This window comes from Trichoderma reesei, assembly GCF_000167675.1.
Source record: "Trichoderma reesei QM6a unplaced genomic scaffold TRIREscaffold_19, whole genome shotgun sequence".
Taxonomy (NCBI): domain Eukaryota; kingdom Fungi; phylum Ascomycota; class Sordariomycetes; order Hypocreales; family Hypocreaceae; genus Trichoderma; species Trichoderma reesei.
The window spans coordinates 191,068-209,252 of NW_006711166.1; the positions used below are offsets into that span (position 1 = coordinate 191,068).

Below are 18,185 nucleotides of genomic sequence, written 5' to 3' on the forward strand. Positions count from 1 at the left end.
GCTGCCATTGGCGTGCCACGAAGCCTTGTTGCATGCTCTTTGCCACCCATGACGCTGAGCGGCGGCGCCACGGCTGCAATAGGCGAGAGCGCCACCGAGGGCCGTCGAGTGCCTTTCGGGGTCGCCTTTGAGGGTTTGCGAAGCACATCGATGGGGGGGTGTTTTATGGAGCGTGTCCGGCTGAGTGGCTGCGGCTCGTTGTCCGATTCATGTTAGCAGCTGGGCCGGGAGGCATCAGATCATGATCTCGGGCGGGTGGAGAGCGATGTCGGTTTGCCGTTTGCCGTTCTGTCGTTGGATCGTCTGAGTGGACTGATGAGCGTTGATGATGCAAGAGAGAGAGAGAGAGTGTGTGTGTAAGAGAGAGAGTGAGAGTGAGAGAGAGCTGAGGGCATTGATGTCCAAGCAAAGAGAAGAGTTTCTCTCTCGAGAACAGGACACAAAGCAGCATATGGGCAAAGGGAAACCGGTCAGAACACGATCCCAACAACACGAGGTTCCCGCCCCGGCCCTGGATGACAAGCGCCATCTGTGCCATTGGCCGCCCTCCATCCCATCCGCCATCTCCGGGATTTTGTCGCGTCTTGGTTCTCCTCCGCTGCCCTGCTGGGCGCAACTGGGAGTCGTCGGCGGTTCCAGTCAGGTTTGCATGTGGTCGAACCACGGCGCTCACTGGCTGGTGCGCGCATCCCCACTGCCGATGCCACTGCGGCCCCCTAAACCCACCCGCTGCTGCAGCGCTGCCTCGCTGAGCTCGCCGGTGCAGCAGCCGCTGGAGCAGCGGTTCGCGTGCTGTGCAGCTCCCCTAAGCCTCAGTGGAGGATTGAGGTTCCAGCCAGGTTCCAGGCTCTTCAACTCCTCAACCTCACCACCACCTGACCCCAGGCGGGACGCTTCCATTTCTCTCAATCCCTCCACTCTCACACCTGTCTCGCTCTCGCTCTCTCGCTTCGTCCTCCCCTCTTTCTCCTCGCCTCAGCCCCAACTCAACTGCGCTTGTCGCAGTCTGTTGCTTGTTCGCAATCCTTCCTTCACTCACGACCTGCTCTTAATTTCTAATGACTTGTTCTGCGTTCTAGTTGGCCGCCCAACTGCTTCTTTCTTCTTGATCCAACCTCTACTCTTTTTCAACCTCGCACCCCTCTGTGCCTGTCTTTCCCACCCGAGCCGGTCGCTGCCGCATTTTCGCCCCCATCTCCTCCAAATCCATCCATACCTTTTTCTGCCATCCCCAGCTTCAGCCTCAACCTCGACCGTCAAGAGTCGTCGACTTTGTCCAACTGCGAACGCGCGCGCGCTCTTTCCCCCCTCTCGCCTCGCGAGACGACGCAATGGCAGCCGTCATCGGCGACTTTGTTCCTGACCTCTCGCGCTTCCACAGCATGATCTCGACCTCCTCGCCCGCCTCGATCCCGCAGCGTCAAGACAACGGCCAGACCCACGACTCGGCCGCCGCCTACCGCTCATCCAGCCGGCCCCGGTTGTCTGGCTCCGTGCCGCGGTCTCAGACTCAGACTCCAGCCTCCGCTCCAGACGCCTCCAGCAGGGCCAGGCCGCCGCCGGCAGCAGCAGCAGCACCACCACCACCACCGCCACCATCACAGCCCGCGGCGCGCGCAGCTGCCTCTGGCGGAGCGTCGCGTTTCCCCTCGCCGCCGCCGTCTTCTTCCCCAGCAGCTGCCCCCGGCCCTGTTGCCGCCGACGATGCGAATCGGGCGTCCATGGCTCATCAGATGGGAGATGCCGTCTCCGCCCCCAGCCTGCATCAGCAACAGCCGCCGGCCCTGAACCCAGCCGCGCCGCAGGGCCAGCAGCAGCCCTCGCCCACCTCGGACGACTATCCCCTGCGGCTTGCCCCGGCCCCTGGCTCCGACTCATACCTGGTCTCCGTCGCCGACGCCGCGCCCGTGCCCGAGCAGAACGTCATCCACGTCCGGGATCTCCAACACATTGAGAAGCTCGCCGAGGCCGACCTCGCGGGCGCCCCAGACCGATCGGGCATCCTCCACGACCCGCCGCTGCACCAGACCAAGTACGAGATCAGCGCAATGCCCATTGCAGACGTCATCGAGATGGTGGCCGCTCTGCTAACGAAGATAACGACTACAAACGACCTGCAACACGATGCCATGCAGCGCAATGTGGCCCACCAGCAGCAGGCCAACCAGTCGGCCGACGCCCACGGCAGCTCCCAGATGAGCCCGCTCAGCCACTCGGTGCTTGCGTTTCACGGAAAGAACGTCCCCGCCATAACAATCCTGAGCTACCTGTCGCGCATCGACAAGTACTGCCCAACGACGTACGAGGTGTTCTTGAGTCTGCTAGTCTACTTTGATCGCATGACGGAGAGAGTCAACGACATGGTATCCCGCACAGAACGCAGCCGGCGATCATCGCGCACGCGAGGCTCAGCCTCGGTCGCGTCGCACGACACGCCGATGGGCGACTCCTCCAGGAGTCCCAATGATAGCGACGAGGACCTGGCCGACGATGACGACAGCGAAGACGAGGTCATGGTGGAACCGCCCACCAAGTTTGCGCGTGAAGCGAGCAGAAACGCCGCGGCGCACGTCGGCGAGCGCTCTGCTGGCCTGCCCACGCCGGCCACGTACTTTGTGGTTGATAGCTTCAATATTCACCGGCTGATTATTGCTGGAGTGACTTGCGCGAGCAAGTTCTTTTCCGACGTCTTTTACACCAATTCGCGATATGCAAAGGTAAGGAAGAGGATTATGCACATAAACTAGAAAAGCCTGGATGTATGGTGCTGACTTTCCACAAGGTTGGTGGACTTCCTCTGCCCGAGTTGAACCACCTGGAACTGCAGTTCTTAATACTCAACGACTTCCGACTGGCCATTCCGGTGGAAGAGCTGGAGGCATATGCTACCATGCTGGTCGAGTTCTACGCCCGAGAGGTGGTGGCTCCTCGACTTCGGCGCACCTAATGGAGCCACTGGGAAACCAGCGGTGTCCTAGCACAAATCAGACGCAGTAGGAGCATCGCGCAATGGCGACTCATGCTCGGATGGGCTCGGCGGCTGGGCAAACCATCTATCCATGACGTCGGCGCCATGATGGTTCCTCGAAATGTTTCTAATTACGATAACGAGATGCGCGTATCTACGGAGTGGTTGTGGCGATACGGCCACAGCCGGCAAGACCGGTCCTGTGATCCCTGGTGGACGTGACACGGCAGGCATCAACAAGAGAGATCCTGAGAGCAGAATTATGGTATTGGTTCTTTTGTGTTACTCTTCTCTTTTGATCTACAGCGCGAATTTTGGGTCATTATACCAGCGAATTCGGAACAGCGGGAGGCATGCTGAGCGTCTTGAGCTGTACAGCCAGATGCAAAGGATAACTCTAAGAAGACGGGAAAGAGTCGGAGCCGTGTGTGTACAAGAAGTGTGTTTGCAAGACGACTTTTGGTTAGATCCGGGGGGAGACTGCACGGGCAGACATGGTGAGGACGACAGCGATTCTTTACGGCTTGAGGAGGGCAGCTTTGATGGGATGGCGAACTCATTGCAATGGCGCTGGCGGATTCTGTTGGGCCTTTGGTTTTTTCTTTCTAATGCTTTACTTTTAATTGATTTGCGTTTGCGATGGAATGAAGGGGGGGGGGGGGGGGGGGGGGTTATTGTAGGAAGATGCTTGCGGCGATGGGTTTTGGTATGCTAGATAGATTTACGACTGCACAATACGATACATTATGCTCTATGATTACACATGAAATTTTGGCCGATGAAACGATGGGGTCTGGAGTGCAATATGAGGCATTGAATATTGGAGCTTGAGACTTTGATGCTTGATTATATTCCAGATTTTGCAATCTTGCCCGTGTATGACGCGTACCCAGCAGGCCTTTTGTAGGATGAGAGCTCTATCTATATGCAAGGAATTAAGGAAATGGTGGTTCGGTCGACTCGTGGCTGGATAGATAACATTTGAGGAAAATGATGAAAGAGAGTGATTGATGCTTTGCATGCGAGTTGTCGAATACAAATGAATGTCGAATACAAAGATGATGACGAACAAAAAAGGGAGAAAGGAAGACAAGCAGGAGGAGTGATGCAAGATTTTGACGAGTGTAAACTAGACACCGCCATCCAGTGCATATATTGAGTTGAACATGGAAACGCCCCCCCTTTTTATTGTATTGCCGGATGTATGTTATGTTGGAAGATGTTTGGAAGATGAAGTGGGAGTAGTGTGATTAGGAAGGTAGATGAGTGGGAGACATAAGAAATGAGAGGGGAAAAAAAAAGAGGGAGAGATTGTTGTTGGAGGGATAGAGAGTGGTCGTGCTGTAGTGTTTTTGCTCTGAGCTTGGAGAGTGTATTTGAGGGATGGAAAGGAGAGACGAGTTCGAAGAGGAAGCTTGCCAGGATTTGTCCGATGCCCGGTGACGTTGAGAGAAGCCTTGATTCGTGTTTTCTGCGATATAGCCTTGTTTGTACGGATGGTTGATGTGTGGTAGGTAGGTAGGTTTCGAGCGTGTGAGGCCTTTCCCCCCCTTTTTTTCCGGCGTTGGCTTGTGATGGTTGTGTTGGTGTTGATGTTGATCTTCTCCGTGATGTGCTGGATGGCTGAATGTATGGTCCGTTCGACGCCCTCCCTTCTCGTTCTTCTCATGGTCTTCTTTTACACGTCTCTTTACGTGAAATAGTCGTATAGGAAATTCCCAGAGCCCCAACTCCTCGGCTTCTCAAGAACCTCCCCCTGTGGCTCATCATACGGCGGCGTCGTCGTCGTCGTCTCCATCATCGTCTTGTTCATCGTCGTCGTCGTCGTCATCGTCGTCGTCGGTGTCGTCGTCTTAGCAGAACCCATCCCTTCCTTATTATCCCCGTCACTCAACTTATCCCCCGTCTCCCACGTCTCATCCGGAATCTCAAACGTCAGATCCGCATCCTCCATCTTCAGCCCAACCTGCCACCTCCCCAACCACGGCAAGAAATTCTCATTCCCACCGCACAGCGCCCTCCCGTCACCGCTACCGTCATCCGGCTGCCGCACATCGTACCATCCCATAGTGCTCCTCTTGCAAAACTGCTTCGTCACGAGGCTGATCCAGCGCGAGGTGCTCGGCAGCTCGCCGTACGTTCCCTTACCCGGGGGCAAAGGGGGCATGACGAGGGTCGTGTTGAAGCCGAGGTGGTCGACCCAGCTCGTGGCAAAGGGGAAGCGCGGGGCGAGCGGCATGGGCTTGAAGGTGGTGGTGAAGAAAGGGGTGGATGAGGGGCGGGATTCGTCGCCGTCGTGGGAGGGGGCGTCGTGGGGGAAGATCTGGATGGTGGTTGAGCCGTCTGGGTGGTGGTCCCAGACGAATTTGGCGAGGTGCTTGGGCGTGTTCCAGTCTATATGTGTTTGTTAGTTGTGTTGCAAGAGTAAGAATGAAATTAAAAGATCAACAATAGGGGTGCGCAACAGAACGTCAGGGGTAAATAAAGGCAACTCACTCGTCCGCCCGTTGAAGCAGCTATTCGGCGTCGAAACATAGATCCTCGTAATCTTGGGGTTGCTCCCCCTCGTCTTGGTCCCGTCCTCCTCCGTCCGCTCCCAGTCGAAGCTGCCCGGCGCCACCAGCATCTCGTCGTACGGCCCGACGGGCGAGTCCCGGTAGCTCAGGATCTGGATCATGCTCAGCCCGCCCACGGGCCGGCTGTAGGCCTCGTCGGCAAAGGACGTCTTGCCCTCGAGCGGCGAGTAGGCGTGCTCCGGCAGGTTCCTGGCGGCGGAGGCGGGCGTCCAGAAGGAAAAGGTGTAGATGTCGCCGCGGAGGGCCCATTTCGGGGGGATGTGCCGGATGGGGCCGCCCATGGACTCTGGGGGGATCTTGACCGTCTGTGCTTCTGGTTGTGTCTGTGTTTGTGCTTGTGTTTCTGATTCGGGCTCAGGCTTGGGGAGGGCGGATGAGGAGAGGAGGATGGGGGAGGGGAGTGGTGAGGTCAAGAGTGACGACTGCAGCGGAGGCATGGTCTTGCTGGACATGTCCTTGGAGAGCAGAGGAAAAGAAGAGGCCGGTAGAGGTAGAGGCAGCGGCTCGTTGACGCTGACCTGCGTCGTCGGAGTCGACGGGATGCTGGCGGTGGTGGACGCAGCCGAGGCATCCTCCCAGGGCGATGCCGAGACGGGAGACAGGGGCGAGCACGGCTGGTCGTGGAGGTCGTCGTGGTGAAGCTCGTCTGGGCTGAGGGAGGTGTCGACGACGCAGAGGTGAGGAGGCTGCGGCCTACTGTTGAAGACCAAGGGCCGCAGAGGCGGAGTTTGTGGTCCGACGGGGTGAGACATGGTGGCGGTTGTGATGAGGTTTGATGCAGCTGTTGGTTCGAGGAATTCGAGTTGGAAATGAGAGCGTTTTATGTCCAGGGATGAGGGAGTGTATGAAGTGAGAGGGAGGAGGGCCTGGCTTGCAGGCGTGAAGACGGTGCCCGTGGCCAGCTGTGAGTAGAGAAGAATAAGGAAAGACAATGGAAATTGAATGACGAAGAGGTCGATGAGGATGATTCGAAGAGGAGGATTAGAGAAGGACGAAGTTCCCGAGTTGAGTTTAGTGGATACAGCAGATAGAAGGAGACGATAGAGATGAGAGAGAAGAAGAAGACAAAAGGCCGAGAGTCTGCCTCTTGGACTGCATAGGCGAACCTGCGTAGTGTCCGAGACTGATGAGGAGAAGATCAAGGGGATGGGATATGTCCGCCGTCAAAGACGTTCAAACGGCAACGACACACACAACAGCAGAGAGACACGCACACACGCACACACACACACACATACACTCAGAACACACGCAAGCCGCCCACGGAGTTGCAGGGGAACTCCGGCGCGCTATATACTAGCCCTCCAGCTCTGTTTCGCCCCCCTCCCCTTCGTTCTCCAGTGACTAACGAAGCAAAGGAGAGAGAGAGAAAAAGAGAGAAAAGAGAGGGAAGGGAAAAGGAAAAGGCTAGTAATGCAAAAGGGCCACCCTCGGGAGCCAAGTGGAGGCAGCCTTTTGGCGTGCGTGGACGCTCCGGCCTCGATCTCGGCGCGGCAATAGGGCTTCTTGATAGTCCGAGTGCTTGGGTAGGTATGTATGTAACTGGTATGGAGCAGTATGGACAACCTTGCCTTTTTTTTCAGCTGGATCGGTAGTCCGTCTGGCTGAGGGTCCGGGTAACGGTTGCACGTGCGGAGCTCATGTGTATGCGCTGCTGGGGGCTCCCTATATATGTGTGTGTCGTGTACAAAGTATGGAGAGCGTGTGTGTGTGTGTGATAGGGGGGATGGGGTCTGAGAATGTGTGCGTATAAGCGGCTGTGCATATGGTGTGATGTCGTCAGTGGCCTTGGCTGGGAACGATGTATGATTAGACAGGAAAAGAGACCATAGAGAGGGAAGAAGAAGAGGAGGCAGGAGAAAGAGAAGGAGAGCGTCGAAATAAGGTGTAGGCGAGTGTGGGTTCAGGAAATCGGGTAATACAAGTCTAAACCGACAGGGCTCAGAAAGAGACAAAGAAAAGAGAGCGTTGAAAATGACCAGGAAATGAAACAAGAGAAGTGGCCCAGAAAGAGCTGAAAAAAGCAGTAGTCGATGCGGCTAGGCGCAAGCAAGCAAGCACCCCGAAGATTGCCAAGTAAGGCGGACGCTGGGCTTCTTCTTCTCTTTCGTTGGTGTAAGTCTTAGTCTCGCCAGCCGGCACGCGGCGTGTGGGCAGGAGGAGGGTCTCGGGTCCGAAAGGAGACAAGGGCAGAGAGACACAAGAATGAACGCGCCAAAGGGAGAGAGTAGAGACAGACAGACAGACAGACAGACAGAGAAGAAACTGAAAAGTGACGACGGCCTTGGTGGGCTTGGAAACCCCCTCTCCTCCCCCTTCAAGTTGAGCACATGAGGAGAGAAAGAAGCATGTAGTAATAATGTGTTCGCGTGTGTGGCTCAGGATCGTTCCAGAACTAGTACTACAGAGCAGTGACTTGTTCTTGTTCTCCTCGTACCGACGGGAAGTGGTGCGACCCCCCCTGGCGGGCAGAAGCGTGGGCGAAGCTTCGTGCGAGCCTTGCATGGGAAGAGACGTGCACAGGCAAAACATGCAAATGCACGTTTCTCCGCACGTTTATTTTGTGGGAGCTGGTTTCTTTTTTTCCTCTTCCGATTTTGTCCAGGCTTGACCCGGAAGAGAGGGAGAGGGAGAGGGAAGACGGAAGAGAAAGATGAACAGTGAGTGAGTGAGTGAGTGAGTGAGTGACGGAGCGGACCAGGGGGGGCTGACGAGAAGGAAGCGTGTCAGAGAACCGGGGGGTGGGGGGGAAAGAGAAGAGGGAGGGCGAGGGAGATTGGGCGAGAGTGAGAGAGGACGGGAAGCGTCCCAGCACAAGGTTTAGGCTGGCTTGGCGATCGAGCAGCGGGATGGATGGTGGCTGGATGGGCATGACGGACGTGTGTATTACTACTAGGTATGATGGGAGAGGTAGGGAGGGAGGGATGGATGGAGTACTGTAGGAAGGGATTAGGATATCCAGGTACAAGCCATAGCAGCGGTGGTATTGCGATACAGACTACTACTAGTAGTACCAGCAGCTAATGAAGCAGTGCCTGGGTCCGGGTCAAGGTCCGGGCTGCTTGTCTGAGTTCGTTGTGGATGTCCGTATGGATATGGCATCAGGTATGGGTATGGATGGTTATCAGAATGGATCTCCATGGAGATGAGCGTATTGACCCAGACGTGCTGTCGAGATGGAGACCCGCGCAAGTCACGACGCCTCGAGTTACACGGCTGGGATGGGGGCGAACATGGTCGGTCCATGGTTCTGGTTCTACATGCACAAGCAATAGTTTGTTACGAGGCCGTGTAACATGCGCATGCATGTGCTTGCTGGGATGCCATCGTCACCAGGGTAATATAATGCCCAACAAGGGACCAAAGAACAAAGGCGCCAGAGGGCAAGAGAATGAGTGAGGCAAAAGACGGAAAAAAGCAAAGAAGAACAGAAAAGAAAAAAAGTGACTGACCCGAAAAAAAAATCAAAGAGAGTGCAAGAAAGCGAAGGGACCGAGCATCCCTGTCTTTTGCATGATCCTGGTCAAGGTCCGGGATTACAGTCCTGTAGTAGTTGTAGTTGTACTTGTATTAGTACGTATAGTACAGCTAATACATACCTTACGATGCAGAGCTGTGACCCTCGACACATGCAGCGAAGGTCCAGGGAGTCTTACCGGTACGTTTGCCAGCTCCCCAGCGAGAGAGGACAGGGATCATGGGTTCTTGGGCCTGTGGGCGCACTTGGCGCTGGATCCGAGGGAACCAGCTGCTGAAAGTAGTTGTACTCGTACCTGGACCTACTATTCCGAGTAGTATCACTAGGGGGTTACCTGCTGGATGGTGGGCGGGAGAATGACAATGGATGCCCAAGAGGAACACATGCAGGAGAGCGAGAGAGAGAGGGGAACGCATCTGGGAGTCGTTGCGAGGTGATACTACTGAGAGTCTTTGGCTGCCTGCAGATGATGTTGCACGGCCGGGTGTCTGCTGGTACATACATGTAGTAGGCCGACACGGGCATTGCTATGTACAAGCAACCCTTACAAGACCTGGTCCAGCTCTGTGCCTCCTGTTCATGCAGAGAGACGCGTTCTGATGCGGGAGTAATCATCATCTGTACTACTACTACTATGTATGCAGGTCCCCAGTCCCGTAGCCACACGTTTTCTCAACGTGCCACGATCACGGAGTGCGACGCTGCCTCCTCCCCCCGCGGCGGTGCCGTATTGGTATCAGTGCGTGGACTTGCGACTCACAGGTTCAACACGTGGGGATTCATGCGTCCACGGCTGTGCCGGAGCACGAACAGCTGGTCGTAGTGCCCGGCCGTCCTGGGCGGAAGAGGTCGGTCTGGAGCCTCGGAACCACGTTGGTGTCCGTGAACCCGTGTGTCCCAGATACTACATAGATAGGTATGTACAGTACCACAGGTACGAGTACGAATGGTTGAAACGTCGGCCAAGATACATAGTATGTAGTACCGTCAGGAAGACCTTTTGGTGGAAGACAAGGAGGAGAGACGGCATGGAAAAGAGAAAGGCTTCTCTTGGCTAGCATGAGAATCAAGGGAAGCAGAACCCGCTAATAACGGAGCCAGAGCCGCGTTCAGGGCTTTGGGCCGGACTAAGATTACCACTAGAAGAAGACCGAGCGAATGGGCCACAGTTGTGATCGTGCTATACTAGTAGTAGTATAATGGCTGGGTTGCTGGGCTTGACAGGGGGGGAGACGGCCGTGGGTACAAGTACATACGGCTGGCTGAGAGGGTGTCCATCGGGGCTGAAGGACACCTGGGAGACAAGGTAACATCCAGATACTGCATGTACTTGTATGGAGTCTTACAATCTTGCTGCCTGCCTCATGCCGTGATGGAAGCTTATCAAAGCATAACGTTGACTCGAGTCAAGACCCAAGCACGATCAGAGCTCGATGCGTATCAAACCTCCATCAGACATCCTCCATGAATGACCGTTGAGATGCGTTCATGCCCGTCAACCTCGCTTGGCCGAACACTTTTACAGTAATGGCTGGCCTTTGCTGCGGATTCTCAGCGGACGGAACTTGCTCCGGAGCACTAGTAGCACAGCTGCAGGGGTTCTTTTTCCTTTTTTTTTTTTTTTTTCTTTCTCTCCCTCTGGGCAGATGACCACGTTCGCGACACTACGAAAACATGCAAACAAATAGAGACTAGGACGGACTAATGAAAAGTAGGAATGTGTACAATTCGCCTCGATTAAGATCATCGTGATCCGTGGATCTTGCTGGGTTGAGTTGCGAACAAAGGGTCTTTCGGTGAGCGCTATCAACGGACAGTCGGATCAACAGCAAGAGGAAGATGGAGAGGAAAATACAAGATGACATCTCCATCATGGACGACAATCCATGTCTCTTGCGTCACTGGCATCCAAACCCAGCGCAGACTCCAAAAAGGCAGCAATTTCTGATGTCAAATCATCACATATACCCTTGCTTCACCCATTCCAGGATCACCAAGCACCAGACAAAGAAACAAAAGAACCAGCTGAAAGGGACAAAAGAAGCACAGCACAGACCACACAAGTTGGGGGGAAACAAACAGAGATACGAAGCCCACAACAAAGTCCACGGACTTTCCACACTTTGCTTATCGTGCTTTACCCAGCTAGTAATTGTCCCCCGGAGCTGCCCAATCGTTCTTGGGACCTTCACTCCCCTTCGATCCATCGAGTCCACCTCGAATTACTCCGTACATGTGTAATCAAGACGGACGCCTTTCTGGCTTGTTTGGACAACCCCCCCCTGACGTTGTATTTCCTTACCGTTTGGCTTCGTTCAGCTCCTCGTTCCGCAGTGCTTCTCTGCAGGATTCCGATCTAATCCCTTTTGCGCTGCGTATTTCCGATGACAGTGGAGAGACTACCACTTTACTAAATACCTTCTAGTATTAGTATTTCCTTTCTTCCCCTTCACTAGCAGTAGTAACAGTAGAGCTGGTCTGCTGATACTGGTACTGGTACATACAAGCCCGCCTTCGAATTCACGTTGCATTCGTTTCTTCTCAGATTCTCTGCTTATCAGATGCGGTTCGTGTTTCATCTCCGCTCAAACGTCAGCACCTAATAAAACCCACGACAAGTAGCTCTTCGGCCTACTTGATTTCGATTCGACGCCAGGACGGAGCCTCGGCACAAACAATTCAGCGGCGCTTCCGGCCCTCTATCAAGTACTACTTGATGACATGAGTTTCCACAGCCCGCGGCATCTGGGCTCTCTCGTGTCTCTCTTTCCCGTGTCAAATGTATCCATTTGTCGTATGATTTGTGCGTGTCTGCCTTGTCATGTCTTGTCGTCTTTTTGTCTTATTCGCAGGGTGAGACTGTTGGTCCTGCCGCGGATTGCCAGTATAAGGGATGTGAGAGACAGTCACAAGGGAGAAAGAGACTATATTTCGTAAGAGTAATTCATGACGTGAACCTACGCGGCTGAGAAGCTGCAAAAGAAGAAGAAAACACCGGGAACAAACATGAAGAATAAAAGCCCTAGAGTCGCGGAAAAAATGCTTGTTTCCAACTACTAGTAGCTACATGAGAGTTGAAGCAGGGAACAAGGTTGAGCAAGAATAGAGGACATCCGTTCCGTTGCATTGCATTTTGCCATTGGCAAGGATCAGGGGTGAGAGGGCCAGGGGGGCGGAAAGAGAGAGAGAGAAGCTAGGGGGCGAAAGCAGAGACGGCACGCAGACGCAGACGCAAGAGTTTACCGCCGCTGAAATGGTACGCCGACACGCGACGGGATCGAGGGGGGAGAAGACACACCCCTGCTATTCGTCGTTGGTTGGCTTTTGGTAGTAGTAGTGCCGGTATCTCGACGGGAGGGAAGAGGGAAGAGAGGCGAGATTTAGGCGGGCAGGGTGTTATTGTATGCGCCAAGTAACGCAGGGAGAGATGCTCCCTCATGCTGCGCAGAGCTCGTTGACTGTACGAAATACGGAGTGCATGAAGCGTGGTCTTTGGTGTCTCCCGTCTTGCCGCACTGATACTTCCTCGGTAGTACTAGATATGATGTTTAGATATGATATCCAAGCATCGAAAGACGAAAGGGAACAAGATGCAAAAGCAGTGCCTCTCTCCCTCTACTACTATGTAATACTTCAGCGCCATGTTCTACGTCCATCACCCTCCCCTATTATTGGGTAACATCCCCAGTCACCCAGATTCCCCAGCATCGCTCGCTGCAACTCTGCTCTACGACCCAACCAACCAACAAACCTTCCCGCAGCTCTCCGATTCACGCCCCCCCCCCCCCATCGACCAACAACAGAAGACATCCCTTCTCTTCCCTCCTCTTTCCTTTTTCTTCTGCTTGCGTCCAACACCCCGATTCCCATCTTGATTCTTCCCGCCGCCGCCTGTCAGATCCCGAGAGGCTGGTTCCCCCCGATCGGACTACTACTACTTTGCTTGCCGTTGTGATTGCTACGCTGCGAGTTTGTCGTTGTTGTTGGTCACCCACCCTGGTCGATCCCGATCATCGTTGCAGCACTGGCTTTTTGGTGTCTGTAATAATAAAGAATACTGCACCACGAATGCTTGTCTTGTTCATGTCCCGGCAGTGCTAATGTCCAGCTAAGCTGTTGGACTTCTGACGTCTTCCACCTCAATATATCGATCCTCGCGCTGCAATACACCACGAGTGAAGTTGACTGTAGTAAACAGACCATCGTCTTTCATCCTGCGTCTCTTCTTCCCCTTACATTCACGAACCAAGCCCGCCAACTCCCCGATAAAAGGCCCTTTTCTCCCTCTCCACACTATGTATGAGCCATGCCGCCGTCGCTTCCAGTCTTTCCCCCCTCAACTGTCGGTGTAATATAGCGAGACCTTCTGACAGTCCGCATTTGCATGGTTCCTTGTGTCAATGTGTGTATGTACATATCTCACTGCTCTTATTCCGTATTACTTTGTGAACGCATGTATGTGTTTCTCAGAAGGCATCCTGCTTCCATCAGCCGCATCATCGCATCGTACTCATGACTATCGCCGCCTTTCCATTTGCTTGCACTTCTAGTCGCTTCTCTATTACTACTACTATCACGGATCGCATTATGCTCTACCAAGCGAGTCCTAGTGGGAACATCTTTCTGCACTCTTCTTTTACGCGCGGCTCACCCACTGCTCTCCTTGATTTCTTTAATTCTCGTTCATGCCCAAGTTCAGCCGCATACAACAGCTCCCATATTACCTACAGAATCCACTCGTTTACAATACTAGTCTTGCAGCGCCCCCCCCTTCCTCACCTTCGTTTAATCAGGAACCCGCGGACCCCTTCCATCAGCCTCAACTGAACAAGAAACATGTCCGAGACCCCCATAAACATGATTTAAGAAGAAAAAGCCACTAGATCATAATAAACGAAGAACTAAAACGAAACAGCCTCCCTTGGCACCATCTTCCAGTCCGAGACCCCGAAAACCGTGCGGGGCCGAAGCGTACAAACCTACATACTATTACATACATACATACTTACAGCTGGGAAGCTACCTACCTATTGTTGATGCAAACGAAGACATGTCAAAGCAACCCAAGAGGATAGATGGAAAGTAAAAAAACTGAGAAGAAGCCAACAAGAGCGTAGTTCTAGCAGCCGATCCATCGGAAGGTGAGGTGGCGAGGCAAAGTCAAGACAGGTATGAGACAGGAGATGCAAAAGTCCCCCTTTAGCCTTGTGTGTTTCTGCAGCCTGCATAGACGTTACAGCAATGACCTAGTAGTACCTTAAGCATGTATGAGTAACGTGAATAGTCCTAGGCATGTCTGTATGTACTGTATGTATAGCAACATGAACTGCATGAAACCATCTTTTGACAGAAGCAGCATCGTTCAAAGATCAGCCATCACCCAAATCCTCCACACCACACAACCTAATATCATCCATCCAACCGTTCTAAACCATTCCAGTCCCCCCCCTAATCCTCCCCTCAAACGTCCACAAACCCCGAAAGCCCATCACTCCAAAACACTGCCGCATATCAGCTGCGTCACACCCGCATCAACCCGCATTCCACTCATCCATTCCATCCCATGTTCCCCCAAAGTCCTTGCCCGCACATGCTAGTAAGGTAGTAGTATGTAGTATTGCACATGTGTCTCCCTATTCACTCCTAAACTTGACTCACTCATCCGACCTTGACTCCCATCCCCCAATTCAGGCAATATGAACAAACTCTGAGCACCAGAAGCCAACAAACACATTCCAGTCCAAGACCACAAGCCTTCCATCTTCCCCTCCCACCGAGAAAAAAAAATATACGCACACAAGGAGAAGCAACACAAGACGGCCTTGTTAGGGCACTGCTCTGGCAATCCTACATACAGTCAACCCTCCTCCTCGAGTCCCTCCTGATCGGCACCCCGCATATTCCAAGAGATCGTCCTCGCCACCCTCGACTTCCATTGAGCCGGGGAACCGTGTGCCGTGCTACCTAATGCACACTCTCTGAGGCCCGGCGTCACAAGCATGATGCGATCGAGTCCGACTGACTCAATGCAACGCCGTGGCAAATGGGTGCCGGCCGTAAGCCGGATGTTACCCTGCCATGCCTCCTTGGGAGGACTTCTCTGTCAAGCCCTGAATTGCAACGCATGAGGCTCAAACAGGGTATCAAATATTCTTAATAGCTGAAGACTCAGGCCTAAACTCGCAAGACATTACGTACATTACCGGTGGTAGAATCCACGAGAGAAATCGCCGACGCCATGATAAAACTCCCAAAATGCCCTCAACATTACCATCAAACACGCGTACCGCAGCTCCCATTCTGACCCGTCTACTCCCACAACACCAATCTCAGCATCGGCTGACCCCAATCTGGAAACTCAAGCTCACTCTTGGGCAGCCTTACCCTGGTGCTGCTGATCCCGATGAAGAGCCCGGCAACGAGACTTGGGTCAATTTCCTTGTCATCAATGCTAGCGATGCGAAAGTGTAGTCTGCTTTGCAGAAACGCCACCACCGAGTTTGGCTCGACACTTTGGACAGCTCCTAGGCTAGCCAGCCTCATCAGAGCCATGGTCAACGGCACGCTTCCCGACATCTTGGAGTGATGGCCACCCATGCCGCTCATGGTGAAGATGCCGACCGATCCCATGAGATTTGGAGCAAACGCCCAAGTGCCGACGTCGGCTGGCGGCTTGCCGGCGAAGAAGTAAATGCTGAATGATCCGTCCAAAGCTCCGTGGTTGACGTGTACATTTGCAATCCACTCCGTATAATGGTCGTCCACGACATCGCTCATGTCTATCTTGAGGCTGGGCTGGACGCCTTTGACGCCTGTGTTGCCCTTCCATACGCCGCTGGGTCGCCGGTTCTGTGCTTGGCTCTTGATTCGAACCATGGCCGGGCTGTTCAGGCCAAGCCATCTGTTAATCTTGCGAATCAGCTTGTTGCGTGGGCTCTCAGAGTCGCCAGGCACATATGAGGTGTCTCCGTATGCGTAGCCAAACACTTCCGTTGACCTGGACATGTCAGAGTCCCAGAAAGTGCCGTCTGCTGAGGACATGAATGGCGTAAGCGGAGTGCTGGAGTTTTGCATGGTTCCCTTTAGCGCAGTGTATGTCGTCTCTCCTGAGATCTGTGGAGTCATCCATGCCGAGGGATTGAGAAGCTGCCACATCGATATCAGCCTGTCCGTCATGGCGTGGTGAAGGAAGAAGAGCGGATCAAAGGACGACAGAGGAACATAGGTCATATGGCCCCTAGATCCGCCATATATGTGGATAATGTCGTGAACGGCCTCGATAGAGTCCAGATGGCTGAGGTTCTGCGAAAAGGCATAGTTCTTGTTGCTGAACGAGTCAAACTCGTGATAACTAGAGAAGAGTATGTACAATCGCTGCTGTATCTCGGGCAATCTGGCCAGCAAGGCCGCGCTCACTTGGTCATTCATGGAAGGTGGCTCGGCTTGACTGATTTCTGTATTTGGAGCTCGTTTTGTTTCGTTCCAGCTTCGCAACTATGAGCTGTCAGCAGGCGATTGTGTGTATGTTGCCCTCCATTATACGTACCGGTGGCCAGATGAGCGCATCTCCATCAAGCGGATGGAACGAGTAAGAGTACAGCGGGTTACGAATAACTTGGACGCCATTGGGACCGTATTGGATCATGGTCGAGTTCCAAAAGACGTCGGGAAAATGGCTCTCGCCTTCAGGGGCGGGCGATGCCCAGTCCCAGTACGGTATACGAAAATCCGAGGCAGCTTGCCTGTAGAGGAAGCGTTCAGTGGCATTGGCGAACATGTCGGCAATGGCACCGGCAAGCTTGTGCAGCTCTTGCTGGAAAGCAAAGTCATCTTCTTGTCCACAAAACGTGCGTGCGGGCGTTGCCGGCGCCGGCTGTCTGGAACCCAGACCGACTCACCTCGTACAAGGCTAGATATGGGCGGTGCCACGTTGGAAACAGAACTGAACTATGCGGACAGTAACCTGACTGGCTCGCTCCCGCTGCTGGTCCAACCCCATTCCATGTCACAAAGGGCACACCGTGTATCCCTAGGCTCACAAAGCTCATCAGACTGCTGAGGCCAAAGCCGAGTCGTGTTCACACATCTCACTTACCAGCAACTTGGTAATACGACAGGGGATCGTCCTGATTGACGGACTGAAACATACTCAGCGCCAGAATGTACAGGTCCCACCGATATTTGTCTGCCTTGACGTCGCGGATCTCGAGTCTCAGGGGTGTGCTCCCGTTGGAGGCCGATGGCAGGCGGCCGACGACGATGGGTGCGTCGGTATCCCGTCGACGAGTGATGGAGATGACGTCGACGCCAAAGTCATAGTCCTGGGCGGCCACCAAAAGAAGGACCAAGTGGAAGACCCAAGTGAGGCGAGCGAGGAAGCCCATTGTTTCGCTGGGCTATCGTCCGGAGCTTCGATTTTAATAGACGGTTCTCAGGGTACAGCGCACCTCGGCGCAAGTCTCGATGGGCTGAAGCCAGTAGGTCAAATTGATCGGATGGTGGATCGAGAAAATGAGAGACGTGATTGATGGCGAGAGGGCGAAAGGCGGTATCGATGACTGTTGGCGCCTCGTGTCAAAAGATTGGCAACGGACAATGTAGCAGCGTTGGGCGAATTGCCTCCAAGATGAAGGAAAGAAGAAGGCCCAAAAGAGAGTATCGGGTCGATGACGTACAACCCAACAGAGGTGCAGCAACAGTCCCTGCTGAAAGAGAAGAGACCAGAAATGGCTGGAATGGAGATAAATAAAGGAGAAGAGGAGAGAATCAGGAGAGAAGAAAAAGATGTTGGGCAGAAGCTGGCAAGATGAGGAAGGCAGGCCTCACCACCTTCGCCTACCTATGACGAGGTACCACAGTTTCGGCCAGAAAGTTCCGGGTTTCCAGCACCTTTATGCGCATCAGCTCCTGAGCCACGTGGGTCTGCGATTTGACTCACTCTCTATCAATTGCCTCAACCTCCGAATCTCGAGTCTCTCTTGCCGTGATATCGCCTTGTCCAGCTCAGTATCGGCCGATCACGGGGCGATTCTCTTACCAGGCGAGCGGCTTGGCCCAGTCTTGGCACATAAAGCAGATGAACAGTCGGGAAAGCACCAGCTTCTTCTTTTTCTTATGCTTCTCACATGGCCCAAAGGGGAAAGGGGTTCAGGGCTCGGGGGGG

General features: G+C 53.9%; 3 protein-coding genes across 3 annotated transcripts; 1 reads left to right on the plus strand and 2 right to left on the minus strand.

Annotated features, from left to right (window-relative positions):
* Positions 1 to 2,036: 2,036 nt before the first annotated feature.
* On the plus strand, positions 2,037 to 2,947 carry TRIREDRAFT_66719 (uncharacterized protein; the record flags this gene model as incomplete). Its single annotated transcript, XM_006967740.1, has 4 exons — positions 2,037 to 2,141; positions 2,196 to 2,351; positions 2,580 to 2,717; positions 2,783 to 2,947. Coding segments are annotated over 4 exons (564 nt in total), but the record flags the coding sequence as incomplete, so codon positions are not given.
* Positions 2,948 to 4,898: 1,951 nt separating this feature from the next.
* Positions 4,899 to 5,825, minus strand: TRIREDRAFT_66583 (uncharacterized protein; the record flags this gene model as incomplete). Its single annotated transcript, XM_006967822.1, has 2 exons — positions 4,899 to 5,362; positions 5,465 to 5,825. Coding segments are annotated over 2 exons (825 nt in total), but the record flags the coding sequence as incomplete, so codon positions are not given.
* Positions 5,826 to 15,643: 9,818 nt separating this feature from the next.
* Positions 15,644 to 17,717, minus strand: TRIREDRAFT_50793 (uncharacterized protein; the record flags this gene model as incomplete). Its single annotated transcript, XM_006967823.1, has 5 exons — positions 17,118 to 17,717; positions 16,921 to 17,051; positions 16,569 to 16,835; positions 15,896 to 16,516; positions 15,644 to 15,805 (listed from the first exon to the last, which is right to left on the minus strand). Coding segments are annotated over exons 1-5 (1,470 nt in total), but the record flags the coding sequence as incomplete, so codon positions are not given.
* Positions 17,718 to 18,185: the final 468 nt, after the last annotated feature.